This window comes from Vulpes lagopus, chromosome 5 (genome assembly GCF_018345385.1).
Source record: "Vulpes lagopus strain Blue_001 chromosome 5, ASM1834538v1, whole genome shotgun sequence".
Taxonomy (NCBI): domain Eukaryota; kingdom Metazoa; phylum Chordata; class Mammalia; order Carnivora; family Canidae; genus Vulpes; species Vulpes lagopus.
The window spans coordinates 69467706-69485877 of NC_054828.1; the positions used below are offsets into that span (position 1 = coordinate 69467706).

Below are 18172 nucleotides of genomic sequence, written 5' to 3' on the forward strand. Positions count from 1 at the left end.
CATCCAGGGATCCCCACAAGGCAGGTTCTAAGTGCATGTATTCCCATTTAGTCCTCACATCAACTGTATGAAATGATGTAATTATCTTTTAAGTGGTAGGTCTCTTTTTTTAGCTTGCTATTGTGGGAAATGGCAAGTATATATACAAGTTATGAGAACAGTATAATAGACCTGTATGTACCTCTCACCCAGATTTAGTAGTTATCAACATAGAACCTTATTCTTTCTAGCAGCTAATAGTATTCCATTCTATTGATGAACAGTAATTTCAAACCAGTCTCCTGTTGATGGACATTTAGGTAATTCATAATAGCAAAAAATGCAGTGCTGCGTGTCTTTAAGCAGCTATATTTATACTTATGCAAGTGTGTCCATGTGATAAATTCCCTGCAGTGGATTTGCTGCATCACAGGGGATACACATTTAATGTTTCATTAGATTTTATCTAATAATACTGCTTTTGGCGGGAGGAAAGGGGCAGAAGGAAAGAGAGAATCTTAAGCAGGCTCCATGCCCAGCACAGGACCTGATGTGGGGGTTGATTTCACAGCTCTGAGATGATGACCTGAGCTGAAATCCAAATCAAGATTTAGATGCTTAACTGACCAAGCTACCCAGGCACCCCTAATAATATTGCTTTTTAAAGCCATATAGTTATCTTCCATCATAGGAGGTTTACGTTTAGATACAATGCCTTAAGGAAATGGCTTATAGAATACATTTAAAGTAGCAATGTTTTGGGGAACATCTGGAGGAAGAAGGAAGATGAGGTGAATACAATGATAATTGGCTCTTGTAGGTTAACAATGAAGTTTGAAAATTCGTAGAAGTTCATTATCCTTAGAATATATGAGATGTGTAATTCTCTTATTCAGAGCATTTGATTTTATTAATGAATTTCTAAACAAGGAAATTGAAAGTGTGTGTTAGCAGGGGTGATTTTGCTCTTTAGAGTGATGGTAGTGGTTAGACTGCAGTATGTTCAGAAAAGTTCTGGATCCCTGTAGTTTGGAGAATGTCTCGTGACTGGTAAGGATAGAAATTTCTCAGTAAAGAGAATACATTTCCCATGAGTTCCAGAATGTGATGTGTATTTAATTGCTTGAGCTTAATTGTACCTGAAGTATCTGAAACAGAGCAGATGAATGTTCATTAGGATATTCTTCATCTTTGGCTTGAGGTTCTCCAGAAATACGTTAACTATTTCTAGTTTGATACCCCCCAACCCCCACTACCCCAAACCAGGGCAGTTAAGTACTGTAGGATGTAGTTACGGTCAGCAGGGGGCACCCATTACTTGTCTGTCAGTCCAAGAACCTCCAACAAAAGGATGGAGAGAGTAAGTTCCTGTTCAGAATTGCTTCCTCTGAAAATGCCATTAAACCATTACTACCTTTCAGGGCATCAAATGGGAAAAGTGTCCGGGATATTGGAACAAAGGCTGCCCATGTCTCTAAATGAGGGACCTTAATGAGACTGGTTATGACCCACAGTTTTATGGGAGTTGTTTGGTGGATGGTTAATGCCCTTCCATTTATCCTGGGTACTTCCGAACTTTGTCTCCCGCCCCAGTGGTCCCCCCTCTTTTGTTTTCTCTTAAACCTTTTGAATAGTAACTTAACCATGTTTTCCTAATTCAAACTCCCCTTAGTCTTCTTTCTTCCCACTCCCTTTGGCATTTTTATTTGTCTCACTTTGACTGTTCCAGCTGGAGCTAAAGTCCCCGTGGGAGAAATAAGGGATTTGTAAAAGAAGGAAAGCAGAGCTTGTAGAGCACTCGTTAATTGTCGTTGTGATGAAAATTGAGAGCTGCCATTTAAATGAGGGTTAGAGGAATAGTCATTAGTCCAGAAGTAAATTTAAAGTTCCTGAAAGTAAAAGAAATGGTTTCCAGTGTCCTTTGAGTGTTTCCTTTCAGCCCAATATATTTAACCAGACTTTTTTCCTAATTCCTTTTTTATACTTTTGTAAAGTAGCTTTGTCTGCTATTTGAACTCTTAAATAGATGGCAGTTCGAGGAACTGAAGTTCTAATGAGCTTCATATTTTTTTTGAATTAAGGGGTGATGGAGAGATATGAGACAGAGGACAAGATTCAGGTGAATTCTTTCTTATATATTCTAAAGTTTTGGGTTAGAATATCAAGTTTCCTCATTTTAAAAAATTTCTTCTTTTCCAGGGCAACAGAGAAGAAAGTGGTAAAAATTACATCTGAGATACCACAGACTGAGGTAGGTGTTTTGCTCCCTAGTAGAAGAGCAGTCTCTATATATCTTTCTTATTTTTATTTTTTAAAGATTTTTAATTTATTTATTCATGATAGACAGAGAGAGAGAGAGAGGCAGAGACACAGGCAGAGGGAGAAGCAGGCTCCATGCAGGGAGCCTGATGCGGGACTTGATCCCGGGTCTCCAGGATCATGCCCTGGGCCAAAGGCAGGCACTAAACCGCTGAGCCACCCAGGGATCCCTATCTTTCTGTTTCTTACCTTTAATTCTACCTTTATAATCACTGAAAAACTGACTCATAAATAGAAAATCAGTATTGACAGATTTTGGTATTGATATATTTTTCTACTGTCAGCACTTGGGAAAATATTTGGGCTGGCATAGTCACTTTAGAAGCCCTAGTCTTTTCATATTTAGTACCTAGGCCTTAGTGGTAACTCTAAGATGTTTACAAACTAGAATAGAGTTTGGTAGGATTATCCATTGGAAGAGATGAAAAGTAATTAGGAGGATGTCACTACTTGATAGCTGGTAAGACTAAAATTTCTCTGGATTTTGTGTCAAGATCTCTGAAACTGGGCTCCAGTTGAGATCTCTGGGGTTTTTTGTACCTTTAAAGTAGAGATGACATAGGACAATGCTGCTTCATTTCTAACTGAAAGAGTACCACTACTGTTGGAACCAAGCTGTTCCTTTGATCCCTTTTCAAAGGTCAACCAAACACAGCTTTTGTCTTCTTGGCTTCGTGTAGAATGTGGGTTTTATTTTATTCCTTTCCTTTTGTTTTTGAGGCCATAGGTGTAATAATAGTCTTTTGTGTTTGTTTTCTGGAAAGGGCTGTTGAGTTAAACCCTGAATGGATAAAACCTGATATCCTCTAGGATTGTTGGTGCTCTCAGTTTAGACCTTATGAAATATACTCCTGATGTTCTAAAGATACACACTTCTAAACACCACAAAACCAGAAATTAATTTTTCTCTTCCCTTCTTTTGTCTTTTTATCACCTAGAGAATGCAGAAGAGAGCTGAACGATTCAATGTACCTGTGAGCTTGGAGAGTAAGAAAGCTGCCCGGGCAGCAAGGTGAGTGTCCAGCCTTTTGTTTTTTTGTTTTTTTGTTTTTTTGTTTTTAATTTTTATTTATTTATGATAGTCACAGAGAGAGAGAGAGAGAGAGAGGCAGAGACACAGGCAGAGGGAGAAGCAGGCTCCATGCACCGGGAGCCCGACATGGGACTCGATCCCGGGTCTCCAGGATCGCGCCCTGGGCCAAAGGCAGGCGCCAAACCGCTGCGCCACCCAGGGATCCCTGTCCAGCCTTTTGGATCTGAGACAGTGATAGTATGATGGGAGAGGGGCATGATCCTAGGTTTTAAATATAATTGTTGATTTTAAGCAAAATAGAAACCTTGCTGATAAATACTCATTTGGCTCTGTTCAGAACTTCTTTGCTGATTTGGATGGGTCTCATCAAGCAGGATTTTTTAATAGGTAAAAGGCAGGAACGCACTGTTACTCTCAATTTTGATAAGGTTTCCTTTAAGCTTATTCTCTGGTCTCTCTGTGAGAAAAAGTAAACTGAACCTCTTTCATGGGGTTGTTAGAATTAGCTAATGATTGCAAGGCTTGAGATCACAAGCAAGAAGTGCCATATGTACACTTGACACGGAGACAGACAACCAGGAGTGTGAATAGCTTCCTAAAATTTAGCATGTGTTTTTTTTCCTACAGATTTGGGATATCTTCAGTTTCATCAAAAGGTAAGAAAAGACTCTTCTAAGAAAGTTCTCTTTATATTTTTACTTTCCTGTCAAAACATATTTCATGAAGCTAAACTTGTTAGCTTGAGAAGACTTGAAGTGCTTATAACATTCACCTTTTTGCTTTAGGTAAAACCATACTTAAGCCTTGCTGGACAATTTAGAGAAGGTGCTGAAGTATGAGAGAATAGGAGGAAATGTGAACATTTGTTTTTCTTTTTCTTTGACATCTTTAGAGAAGTTTTTAGTACCTTGTCTACTTATTCTGGTGTCTCACATTGGTATGTAATTGTGTACCTGTCTCGTGTTATACTGCCTACTCTAAGAGGTGAAACAGAAAAGAGAGTATCTTTTACCTCAACAGTCTTGTAATTCCTTCTAGGAATTTACAAAGAAATAATGTTGGATATGCTTAAAGACTTAGGTAGCCATAAGGATTATCACAGCATTATGTTTAGTGATCTGTAACTAGCAACAATGTAATATGCAATAGGGAATTTGTTAAATGTTCACCATAGTGTAGTAGAAGACTATACAGTTGTTAAAATGATACTGAAGAATATTTGTCAGAAAAATACTAAGTGAAAACGAGGTATAAAACTGTATTGTAGTGTGTATTTCCCTTTTAGTAATAGAAGTGCATGTATGGATAGAAAAAAAGGTTTGGGGGAGTGCCTGACTGGCTTAGTTGGTGGAGCGTGGACTTTTGATCTCATGGTTGTATGTTTGAGCCCCATGCGTGGTGTGGAGTTTAAAAATTAAAAAAAAAAAAAAAAAAAAAAAGTTGAGGGGTGCCTGGCTGGCTCTGTCAGTAGAGCATGAGACTTGCGCTTGGGGTTCTGAGTTCAAACCCTGGCTTGGCCCTGGATCCTACTTTAAAAAAAAAAAAAAGATTGGAGGAATATGTATAAATTGTTAATACTCATTGTCTCTGGTTGGTGGAATTTTGAGTGACTTCTTTTTGCTTTTCTGTTTTTAAAATTTCTGCAATGAGCGTATGTATCTTATAATAAATTAGGAAGAAAGTTACTTTTAAAAAGAACATAGTCCAGTTTTAGAGACATAAATTTATTTTTATTTTATTTTTTAAAGATTTTATTTATTCATAAGAGACACAGAGAAGGAGAGAAACAGAGACATAGGCAGATGGAGAAGCAGGCCCCATGCAGGAAGCCCGATGCGGTACTCGATCCTGGGACTCCAGAATTACACCCTGAGTCAAAGGCAGATGCTTAACCGCTGAGCCCCCTAAGCATCCCAGAGACCTAAATTTTAAATGTAATTTTTTTTTTTAATTTTTTAAATTTATTCATAGAGACACAGAGAGAGAGAGAGGCAGAGACACAGGCAGAGGGAGAAGCAGGCTCCACGCAGGGAGCCCGATGTGGGACTCAATCCAGGGTCTCCAGGATCACGCCCCAGGCTGCAGGCGGCGCCAAACCGCTGTGCCACCAGGGCTGCCCTAAATGTAATTTCTTAATCTAATTTAGTCTTCCGAGTGATGTCAGTTTGAACTGTCAGTGTTAAAATGTCCTCAAGAAAAAGAAAATGTCCTCCAAAGATCTAGCATTTTGCTGTGTTCCTTTGTCCAGTTGTGATGTCTTTTTTTTTTTAACAGCTTTATTAAGATATAACTCATATTCCCTATAGTTCATCCATTTAAAGTATATAACTCAATGGTTTTTTAAAAATGCATTCACAGGGTTCTGCAACCATCATCACAGTCTAATTTTAGGACATTCATCACCCCAAAAAGAAACTCTGTACCCATTAGCAGTTGTTTCCCATTCCTTCTGCACCCAGTCCAAACAGCCACTCATTTTTTTCTATGCATAAAGATTTGCCTTCATAAAAATGGACTTATACAATTTGTAGTTTTTTTGTGATTGGCTTCTTAGCATAATGTCAGGATTTGTCCATGTTGTAGGATACATTAGTACTTCATTTCTTTTTAATATTGTATAAGATTTCGGGCAGCCCAGTGGTTTAGTGGTTTCGCGCCGCCTTAGGCCCAGAGCGTGATCCTGGAGACCCGGGGTTGAATCCCGTGTTGGGCTCCCTGCATGGAGCCTGCTTTTCCCTCTGCTTGTGTCTCTGCCTCTCTCTCTCTCTGTGTGTCTCTCATGAATAAATAAATAAAATCTTTTAAAAAAAATATTGTATAAAATTTCATTGTTTGAGTATACCACATTTTATCTATCCATTCATTAGCTCATGGACATTTGGGTTGTTTTCACTTTTTGGCTACTAGAGATAATACTGCTATGAACATTCATTTACAAGTTTTGGTGCAGATGTGTGTTTTCATTTCTCTTGGGTGTACACCCATGAGTGAGATTACTGGATCATATGGTAAACACTTTGGCTTTTTGAGGAACTGCCAGATTGTTTTCCAAAGAGGCTGTACATTTTATGTTCCCATCAGCAGTAAATGCAGACACGATTTCTAGATGCAGTGTTTGTCTTTTTTTCCCCTTATCATAAGATAAAGAATATTTGTCCTTTATGATTTTAAAAAATGTTAAATAAAACTTATTTCCTTCTTTAGGTTTGTCATCTGATGCCAAGCCTATGGTAAGAAATTTTTTTTTAATTCCTTGAGACACAAATCTTAACTCTGGTTTTAAAGTTAGAAACAACTCCCCAGATCAGAGGAATCTCTGAGATCATAGGAGTTTGGTGACTGTTTTCAATACAGTGTTTTATGTCCTGAATAAAATGGATTGTTTGACTACTAAGAGGTCAGGAAAATTGCCACATCTTCCAAGTAATTGCAGACATCTTCCTTTTTATCATTCTTGAAAAAAATGAATAGATTTCGTTAGCTAGCAGACATCCATATAATTCTTTGTTTTATGGTACTGTAATTTTAGGCCTTGTCTAATGGCTCTGGAAAATGTCTAATTCTTAGTTACCACAAGCAAATCTGTGGAAGCAGCTTATGAATTCTGTTGGTAGATACTGGTATTTTTCAACACTAGCTGTTAAATGTAAAATCATAGACTAAAGACTGGTAGGATAAGATGCATTCTGGACCATTATGACTAGGTGACATCTTCAGAAAATGGAAACAGATGCTGTGGGTGAAATATGTTTGGCTTTATGAAATCCTGCTCTTGGAGTTACAGTGCAGTATCAGAAATGAAGCTGAAATGTTGTAGGAGTAGCAATAGTAGTAGTAATGAAAATGTCCCAGATATCCATATGATAGTAGGTTTTGTATATTAGGGCTTCCAAGAAAAAGGAAGAAAATTGAGTTGGGTACTAGCTGTAGATTTGTCTTCTGAAGAGAGGAGTTAAGAACTACTGATGGGGCTATGTATAGGAATTAATGATTTTTGGACTGTGAATAATGGACTTATTTGGAGGTGATTATTTAGATAATTGTTTGCTTTTTCAAGCAGTGTTTGGCCCACTCTGATCTTAAACCTTCTTTAGGATTTTGCCACCTTTGATGAACAAAGGAAGGTGGGCTGAATCTTTAACAGCATTCCAGAAGAGGTCTTTTAATAAGTAGTGGCATGAGTGAGCGTGCTTAGTTTCATGATTTAGCACGTAGGGTATCTTTGATATTGTAGGCTTATTTGAACTCTTAGCTTTGGACTATAATTCTGCCTTTTGTATTTTTTTTTTTAATATGTTTTCCCCCCTATGTTTTTATAGGTTAACCTGGATAAACTAAAGGAAAGAGCTCAAAGATTTGGGTTGAATGTTTCTTCAATCTCCAGAAAGGTAAAGTACTGTTTTTGCCACCTTAGAGCAACTTAGGGGCTACATAGGCTGGAAATGACTACCTGAGAATATAGCTGGCTTTTCATATTCAGTATTTGATTTCATGAAGTCCTTTGACTATCACTTTGTCTCATTGATTATGGATTACATTACAGGAATTATTTCACATAGCAAATTGGGTTTTTTTTCCTGCAGATTGGTTTCATAGCTTCCGCCCAGACTGTTACAACATGGTCAGTATTTCTCTTAGTTAAGATGTTGAATTCAGTGATGTTAAAAATTTAATACATCTGCTTTAACTTCTGATATAGTCATCATGGAAACAGGAGACGACAATCCTGTCTTAGGCTCAAAGGTACCCAGAAACAAAATTTAAAGGTTCCCTGGAACAAAAACAAGAAACTTATTTCATTCTTTCTGCCCCTCTGCTAACTGATGCTGTTGAGTTTATTAAACAAGGTGACTTTTTTGACACCATGTTATGTAGAGTGATAATTCTATAGGGCATTGTTGTGTTTAGAGTTTTGCCAGGCACGTTGGAAAAAATGCTGAGGCTTCTCTTGTTTGCCTGGAGCAGGTAGTCTCTTAATCTATGTTCTGTGAGCATGAAAACATGTTTCTTGGTTGCTGAAGTGGCGGGGGAAGCGGGGGCAGGATTGAGGGAAGACTATTTCAAACCAGAAGAAGTATCAAAAAAAAAAGTCATTGGGGGGCAGCCCCAGTGGCTCAGCGGTTTTAGCACCGCCTGCAGCCGAGGGTGTGATCCTGGAGACCTGGGATCGAGTCCCACATCAGGCTTCCTGCATGGAGCCTGCTTCTCCCTCTGCCTGTGTCTCTGCCTCTCTCTCTCCTCTCTGTGTATTCTCATGAATAAATAAATAAAATTAAAAAAAAATAAGCCTATCATTCTTTAAAAAAAAAGTCATTGGGGTGCTTGGCTGACTCAGTTGGAAGAGCATGTGACTCTTGATTTTGGGGTCATGAGTTCGAGCCCCATGTTGGGTGTAGAGATTATGTACATAAATAAACTTTTTTTAAAAGTTATTTTTTTTATAAAGAATTTATTCATGAGAGAGAGAGAAAGAGTGAGAAAGGCAGGTGAGACAGATGGAGAAGTAGGCTCCCCGAGGAGCAAGGAGCCTGATACAGGATGACAACCTGAACTGGTTAAGGCAGATGACGCTTAACCGACTGAACCACCCAGGTGCCCAAAAAATTTCATATTTCCCACTGAGTAGAGAAGCATTTAGCTGTCTGGAAATCCATTGGAAAACACTGTCCTGATTGTGGTTGTTAACATTTTTGCTTAGAAAAACTGAGCAGTAGGGAAGCCTGGGTGGCTCTGATTGAGTATCTACCTTTGGCTCAGGTCGTGATCCCAGGGTCCTAGGATTGAGTCCCGCATCAGGCTCCCTGTGGGGATCCTGCTTCTTCTGCCTGTGTCTCTGCCCCTGTCTCTCTCTCTCTCTCTCTCTCTCTCTCTCTCTCTCTCTCTGTGTGTCTCATGAATAAATAAATAAAATCTTAAAAACAAACAAACAAACAAACAAACCTGAGCACTAAAAAGTAAATATTTATGCCCCAGTGGGACTTCTAACTTTACATGCAACTGTGCTCCATTTTCCTTCCCTTTAGGTAACATTTTTTATGTTTACCAGAAGCATAATATTAGGTCTTTGTGCCCTGCTTGATGCTGAGACTATATAGGTGTTCAGTAAGAATATTTGCTGGTTTGTATGAAGTTTTAAATTCAGGAGTTGAGAGTTGAAGGAGTATGTGATTGTTAAACTACATGCAGCTTAATTGGGAAGGATCACTATAAACCAAGTCATTTCTGTTTTGCTAGATGGCCAAGGAGAAGGGTGCTTGGATCTGTGGCCCCAGTTCTCATCTGTCTCCTCTTGTATATGAAGATTAGGTGTCCAAGAATCTCAGCAGTAACTTTACTGTAGAGAATTGTATGTATTCCATCAAAATTAACAAAATTGAACATCATATTTCCAACTATATAGCTCATATGGACACTTCTTGAGACGAATTTTTCCCTCACTTAATACTGCCCACCTGAGTTATTTTCATAGTCTTTCATTACAGGGATATTAGCCTTTTCAGTTCACTTCCTTAGACCCTCTATATTTGACTTGTTTTCGTTTTTAGTCCATAGGAAGCTAAGTAAAACATGAAGAGATATATTTATTAGTTTTGTGACTTTGAGCAAATTACTAAACTTTGGACCTCATCTATAAAACTGAAGTAATACCTAACACTGTGTGAAGAGTAAGTAATTATATATGAAATGATCTAACATTAACCCTTTTACCCTTCTTAGTTTAGTTCTGTTGGCCACCTGACTTTATGACTTTAATTGAGTCAATTAACTTCCGTGTTTTAGTTGATCATTGATAAGATTTCATTTCTAGTTTTAAATCTCTGAAGGGTTGGAGTGCCTGGCTGGCTCAGGGGGTGTAGTGTGACTCTTGATCTCGGAGTTGTGAGTTCCAGCCCCATGCTAGGTGTAGATTACTAAAAATAAAAAAATTAATAAACTTAAAAAATATCTCAAGGGTTGTAATCTGGTAATGGTAATTGGTAGAACTGACTATACGAGCTGTGTTTTCAGATAACATCCATTGTCTTACCTATGTTCTAGAGTAGTACTTCTCAAATTCTATAGCAAAAGACTAGTTTTTAAAAATTTATTGGGGTGCCTCGCTGGCTCAGTTGATATAGCATCCAACTCCTCATCTCAGGGTTGTGAGTGATTTCAAGTCCCACGTTAGACAGAGAGCTTACTTAAAAAAAAATTTTTTTTTTTTTAAATTCATTGCAGAGTGATACTTTTGTAAAGTACAATAAAAATGTCACACCAGGGACACTGGGATGGCTCAGTGGTTGAGGGTCAGCCTTTGGCTCAGGTCATGATCCTGGGGTCCTGGGATTGAGCCATACGTCGGGTTCCCCACAGTGAGTCTGCCTCTCCCTCTACCTGTGTCTCTGCCTCTCTCCCTGTCTCTCTCATGAATAAATAAATAAAATCTTAAAAAAAAATCACAGCAGTGTTAAATTACTCTGGAAGTTTCCAAACACTGTCAATTTCCAGTTATTGCAGATTGATAAACATTTGGAGATCAGCACCAGGAGGCTGATCACATTTTGAATAGCACTGTACTGGTGTGTATGTGTGATTTCTTCCAGGGACCTCTTTATTGGAGACTTGAAACTTTTGAGATACCATCTTTGAGTATAGATTCCATTTATATTGATCATAAATCCTGATTTTCAGAATCATCCTAATTTCAGCAGTTTGCTGTACTTTGCCCCATAAACCATTAAAATGTCCAGAAGTGCTGATGTTTTGCTGTCTACCACTGTCCAATAGAACTTTCTGTGATTTTGGAAATACTCTATAGAATATTGTTCCATTGAATAAACCTATGTTGTCTGATGCAGTAGTGATTAACCACATGTCATTATTGATTACTTGAAACATAGCTAGTGTAAACTGAAGTTTTTAATGAAACTTATTTATTTATTTTAATTTTATTTATTTATTCATGAGAGAGGCAGAGGGAGAAGCAGGCTCCATGCAGGGAGCCCGCCGCGGGACTTGATCCTGGGACTCCGGGATCACGCCCTGAGCCAAAGACAGGGGCTAAACTGCTGAGCCACCCAGGGATCCCCTTTAATGAAATTTAAATAGCTGCATGTATATTGGACAATTCAAGCCTAGCTTATATCTCTTACACAGTTTTTGTACCTGAAGTAGCATAGAAATCCTTTATCTGACCACATATTTGGACCACTGTTTCTGTAGCCCAGAATTTTTTTAGTGCTTATAGTGTGTAAGCAATTTCAGAATGAATGTGGAAGAAGAGAAATTAGAGGAAAAGGGGTAGGAAGAGATAAGAAAAGGAAGTACCTCCTTTTTTTATTTTTAAAGTAACTTTTCCCCCAGAACTTGGTTGACCTAGATCCAAATCCTGAAATTGCAACTGGCTACTTTTCTCAGTGAGAGCTGCTTGATTCAGAATCTGTGTTTAACTGTTCTCTATCACCAGAAATGATTTGCTACCTAGTATTTGATTGGCCAAGGTTAGTAACATGATTAAATTTGTATTTATGGAACAGCCAGATCAGTATACTGTGTCCATCTCATCTTGGGTTCCAGTGTTGCCTCCTTCTATATAATTTGGTCAGCTATCTTTAAGTTTTACAATTTTTTTTAAGATTGATTTATTTATTCATGAGGGGGACACAGAGAGAGAGAGGCAGAGACATAGGCAGAACGAGAAGCAGGCTCTTTGCAGGAGCTGGATGCGGGACTTGATCCTGGACTCTGGGATCACGCCCTGGGCTGAAGGCAGACGCCCAACCACTGAGCCACCCAGGCATCCCGTGTTATAATTCTCTATGCACAGATCTCTTTCAGTTAGATAAAATTCAAATACTAGAGGTTAGCAGATAATGTAGAGATTTCTTTTCTTCATCCTAGTAGCCTGAAAAGGGCAACCAGAAGTCCCCCTCCTGTCATGGTCGTTGCATGAGGTTTGTATTTGCTTGGTCCGGCTTAATAAGACCCAGATTTCTTACTGATGTCTCTTCGGCAGACTAGTGTATATATGATAAAGAGAAAATATGTGAGAGGAAGTGAGCCATGGATCAGCAGTGTTTATGACTGATTTTTGTTGTTGTTGTTGTTAAAATCTGGTCATCTTTTCTTTGTATTTTATATTTACATCTTGCGCATATTACCAATTTGAGGTTACCAAATTGCTGCTATTCTTCTAGGCTGACTTTTGCATGACTGCTCATATATTTCAGCTTCCAACTCCAGTATGTACTATACATGTTTGGCAGTCCACAGAAACTTAAAGAAATCTGGCATGTCCCTCCCCCCCCACCCCCCTCCACCCCCCCAACCCCGGCAATCATCTTCCTCCTTTCCCCCTGCCCAAGAAAGGCCTGTCCGTTCATGTTTCCAACTCAAGTCTCAGTGAATAGAATCCTGTTGGTTTAGGATAATGGGAAGTGACAAGGCAAAGAATGGCACTGGCATTTATAGACATTTTTTACACAAGAGGCTGTAAATTGTCCCCTCTAACTCTTTGGACTATTTGAGGATAGAATGGCATGCCTTTTCTCATATAAGCCTCATGGTGACTATGGGCTGAGAAACCTCCCACCCCCTCAAACAAAACAAAACCCAGATAAGTAACCTCTGCTTGGTTGGTTCTGATTGATCACCAGCTAGGTTTTCAGTCTTGTGCTTAACTGGTTGTTTTTTGTTGTTGTTGTTGTTTTGTTTTTCCTCCTCTCTGTCAGTTTTCCATGCCTCCCAAGAGAAGTAGTGTTTGGGTTAGTCCTGTTGGTGAAGGACAGGACTTGGCTTGGCACATAAGAAACTTATCTTTGAAAGGAGAGATGGATAGAGGGAGTAGATGAGAATACATGGGCAGCGCCGGTCGCTCAGCGGTTTAGCGCCGCCTTCAGCCCAGGGTGTGATCCTGGAGACCTGGGATTGAGTCCCACATCAGGCTCCCTTCCCTGCATGGAGCCTGCTTCTCCCTCTGCCTGTGTCTCTGCTTCTCTCTCTCCTCTCTGTGTATTCTCATGAATAAATAAATAAAATCTTTAAAAAAAAAAAAAGAATACAGCTCAGTTAATAGATGAAGGTCATAGGATATTGTTTATAAAAACTAAGTCTAGGCTTAGAGTTATGGTGTAAACTGGTAGAGCTAATTTGGATTTTTTAAAAGATTTTTATTTAGTTATTCATGAGAGACACAGAGAGAGAGAGAGAGAGAGAGGCAGAGACGCAGGCAGAGAGAGAAGCATGCTCCATGCAGGGAGCCCGATGTAGGACTCAGTCCTGGGACTCCAGGATCAGCCCTGGGCCAAAGACAGGTGCTCAGCCACTGAGCCACTCAGGCATCCCATCTAATTTGGATTGTTTTTCTTTTCATGTTTCCCTCCCAAACATTAGCATTTGGGAAAAGTGAACCTTGATGCTTTAGGAAGTTATAGGACATCCAGCTAGGTAAGTATTAAAAACCAAATGAAACAAAACCCAAGCCCAGGCACTAAGCAGAAAACTGGTATTTGGTGTATACTCTACTCCCTCCCTGAGAATGTGAGGGGCTTATGATACTGCTTCTTGGTTCTTCATTAGTAGTAGAAAATATAGGCATCTTTTATCCCTATTAACCTTCCCTACTTCTCTATTGGGCTATTACTGCAAAAATTGTTGGGTGGCTATAGAGATTAGTATCATGAACTTATCATATAATTATATATTTTTGCTCACCAGTGCTTGGGGATGAACCACTTCAGAGTTAGATACTGGACTTTCCTTGTTTTTGAGGATCTTGTCATTGAAATCCATTGAGATATTGAAGAAGCTGGGGCAGTCAATTCCAAGCACAGGAAAGCACCAGTGTCTCCTACAAGCAGATTTCACTGTGGCTAACTGATAGTGGGCTGGTCTCCACCCACTGTCTTCTGGAAGGCCTATTTGGTTCTATCTATATTCTCTTCCACCATTTAAAATAAATGAAGAAATGTTTATTCTTCCCCTTGAGCAGTGGGTTTTAGTATAAAAGGATGTGGAGAGAAGGAAATTCACACTATGGTTTTGGAAGTTGGTCACCAACTTTCTCAGAGGGTCTATAATTGTTAGTTTAGGTATGTGTATATAAACCTTTTCCAAAAGACGACCTGTGGGGCCATGCATAGAACATTGCCAACATGGTACTATAAGAACCTGAAAAACCATAAACTTTGGTGAGGAGTTTGCTAGAATATTTTTTAAAGGGGTAGTGGTAAAAGATTTAGATCCCAAGATAAGTTGGAGAAGTAGCCTACTAAGTGGGTTTGGGTTTTTTTTCATCCAAAATATACTCAGTACCTAGACCAAGTACTGCCACTTAATTCTCTATTGTCCTTTTCGTGGGGCCCCATGAGACCAAGAGAAATGCAGATAGTAGATTGTAGAGGGAGAAAACTTCAGTTTGGGTTTTCTTAGGCATTTCATTGAGTATTTCATTGAGCAAGGGCTTTGGGGGAATACACTCCCTTTATTCTATATTAACCAGTAAGAAAAGATGGTAAGAATGGGATGTGTGTGTGTGTGAAAGAGAGAGAGAAAGAGAGAATAGTGGATAGAGATAGCAGTTGAGAGTGTCAGGATGAATTTCAGGAAGAGCCAAGATGCAAACCCATATAGGTTTCAGCATTTCTTGGAGCATTTGGGGGCCCAACTGAAATTTAACCAGTCCTTTAAATCTTCTAATTAATAATAATTTGAAAATTAATATTTGGCTTTTTTTCTGCCTTCTCTCCTCTAAGATAAAAACTGTTTTTCTACATGCCCATTGGAACAAACCTTAAGGGAGTGGTGAAGGAGCTGTTTAAAGAGGAAACAATAGGGAAAACTCTCTGACCTCAGTTTATCTCCTCATCTGGTTCTTCATTTGTCCCTGCTGAGGAACAGAACTTGTCTTTTGTCTGTAACACAAATACATCTTCACCTCCCTCCCTTCCCACTCCCCCCCACCACCCGCTCTTCTCGCTCCCTTCTATTATAGTTCCAATCAATGATGTCATTATGTGTGCCATTCAACTGCTGTTGAGCCACTTGGCTATAGGAATTTGGAAGAGCAAAGAGGCAGAATGGAATTTTTCTCTGTTCTGCCCAGGGCTCTTGAAAATGTATTCTAATTTTAACTTGAGAAATAGGAGTCAGGTTTTTCTTTGCCCACTTTCTTCTTCTACCCTCCCACTCTATGTCCTAACCCTTAAACATAGTTTTTACCTAGCTCTGTATGAAGAAAAAATTGGATAAGAAATATTAGGAATATAAGAGGAAAAGCTTTAAAAATTTTGTGGAAGCAAGCTGAAAGTTTTGATGCTTTGTCAAAAGCATTTATGGCTGATGTTTTACCCTGTTTACTATAAGTTGGGTCTTTGAGGAGTTTCTAATAGAGGGTTATACTTCTCTAGGGTACATGGTTAAGAACACTAAGGATCTTGCACCTTTTCATTTTATTTTTTTACGCCTTTATACATTGAATTTGAACCCAAGAACTAGAGGTAAGAAAGTTTGTAGTAAGAAAAAAATGCACACTCTTTTCTATCTCCCCTGCTTGATACCCCACCCCCACTTATGTCTTCTTCTAACATGTCAGAACTGATGACTTTGATACAAAACAAGTTTTATGTCTTTCTGTGGCCCTCCTATTGTCTTTTCCACAGGAGTAAATACAGCCTGGAAAAGGAGGGAAAGGAGTCTGTTTTACTTACATACATTTCATTGTTTTTGCTCAGCCAAGTTCTTGAGGTGGGATCAATTCTCTGAGTGTCGGTTTGTTTGTTTGTTTGTTTATTGAGTGTCAGTTTAAAAAAATAAAAGCTCTACTTATGGTACATAAGGTAATAATTTTTAAAATTCAGTTGTTAAGTATATTATATCTGATTGTATATCTAGCTGTATGTCTAATTTAGGGGCAACCGGTAACTGGCCTGGCTTTTCTAATCCAAGCAGTTCTCAGATACTCTCCCTATCTGTGGTGAAATGTAAGCCCACTTTCTGAATCCCAAGTCTGTCCATCCTTCAGTATTTGTACAGGAGAAAAAAGTATGGGGTGTTTTTTGTTTTGATTGAGGGGTTTTCTTTGGTGTCTGTGTGTATTGCTAGTTTCTTTTGGGGGGGTGGGTAGGAAGTTTTGGTGTTCAGAGACTTCATGATCTGAAAGCTATAACAATATAAGGATGTTTAAGATGTATTTTAATTATTGAGAGGCTAATAATTATTGGGTAATAGTGTTCTTTGGGCTGACATTGATAAGGAGAGGTAACATTTTATTTTTGAAAATATAGGTCAGTTCAAGTAAAGTTTGATAATAACAAAACAGTTCATTTTCTTACATATTCACTATTAATAGCAAAGTTCCTTTTTATGCCTAATAGCCGAAGCAGGTCAGATAAAATCCTGTAGTATTTTGGAGATAGGGATCAGGATGAGGCAGGGCATCAGACTGGGAGCTGTTTTATAGGGGGACATTTGATGGTAATGTTTGCAAACTACCAAAGGCCTTGTTTTGTTATATTAAGTTTTTAAAAAATTTTTTAAGTAGTCTCTAAAAAAAAATAAAAAATAAAAAAATAAGTAATCTCTGCCCCCTACCCTGGGGCTCAAACTTACAACCCCGAGATCAAGAGTCACCTGCTTTACTGACTGAGCCAGCCAGGCACTGCGAAAAGCCCTGTTGTTACTAAGATCTGAGGCATCTTGTTAAGATCTAGAAAATATTAACTCCTTTCCTCTCCTCCCTTTCCTTCCTTCCTTCCTTCCTTCCTTCCTTTATTTACTTATTTATTTATGATAGTCACAGAGAGAGGCAGAGACACAGGCAGAGGGAGAAGCAGGCTCCATGCTCCTGGAGCCCGACGTGGGATTTGATCCCAGGTCTCCAGGATCGCACCCTGGGCCAAAGGCAGGCACCAAACCGCTGTGCCACCCAGGGATCCCTCCTCCCTTTCTTTTGTTACTCTTTTCTCACATTTTTAAAATACTATTTTTTTTTTTTTTAATACTATTTAACCAAATTTTACCTTCTCATCCCAAGAGCAGATTCTTAGGACAAAAATAGGAATGTATTTTCAGGGTGTTCTACACTTGAAATTCATATCAAATACTGAATCTTTAAATCCTTAGCAGTGAAGATGTCTTACTGAGAAAGATGTTTGAAGTGCTTGCTGTCTATATACATATATAATTTATTTATTTATGAGTAGGGGGAGGGGCAGAAGCAGAGAGAGGGAAAGGGAATAGAGGAGCAGACTCCCTGCTGAGCCAGGAGTCTGTTGTGGGCTCCATCCTTAGGATCATGAACTGAGCTGAAGGCAGATGCTTAACCGACTGAGCCACCCATGGGCCCCATCTGTCCTGATTTTAAAAGTATTTATTGGGTAAGGAGTTCATTGAGGTATAGAGCAGACAAGGCAGTTTTCACTACCATGTTCATGCTTAGGTATGAGGTAGTAAGGAAGGGCAACTGGAAGTGGAGAAAGCTATAAGATGAGAGAGGCCTTAGTGATGGACCTTTAAGTGCTCTAAGTGAATGAGCAAAACACATCAGCCCTAAGACAAATCCTGTCTGTTCTCTGCTTTGTTGATATTTCCCCTTGTACTTCTCTTTTGCAGGTTAAGGAAATACCTTTGTATGCTTGAACCTTGTTTCCTCTGTCTTACCTCCACATACCTAAAGTCTTCTCTGATCTTGTTTTGGCATGTTTTTCCTGTATTGAACTCCTTTGTAAGAAGAGTCTCTCTGTTCCTCTACTTGAGTTCTATGAAGGCAACAAGACAGGTGTGCTCCTTAGAGCCAGCTGTGATTTCTTCATAGCTTTGTTTTTCCCTTCACAACCTTGTAGCTGAGATACCCTGTTTGTAGGA

General features: G+C 39.0%; 1 protein-coding gene across 1 annotated transcript in view; it reads left to right on the top strand.

Annotated features, from left to right (window-relative positions):
- The window catches only part of LOC121491486 (SAP domain containing ribonucleoprotein), a 50316-nt gene that overhangs the window by 16631 nt on the left and 15513 nt on the right, over nt 1-18172 (top strand). Inside the window, exons 5-9 of the mRNA XM_041756452.1 lie at nt 2179-2230; nt 3237-3310; nt 3959-3987; nt 6536-6561; nt 7651-7719. Of these exons, the coding sequence (XP_041612386.1) occupies nt 2179-2230; nt 3237-3310; nt 3959-3987; nt 6536-6561; nt 7651-7719 (250 nt within the window). The remainder of the gene's footprint in view (nt 1-2178; nt 2231-3236; nt 3311-3958; nt 3988-6535; nt 6562-7650; nt 7720-18172) is intronic.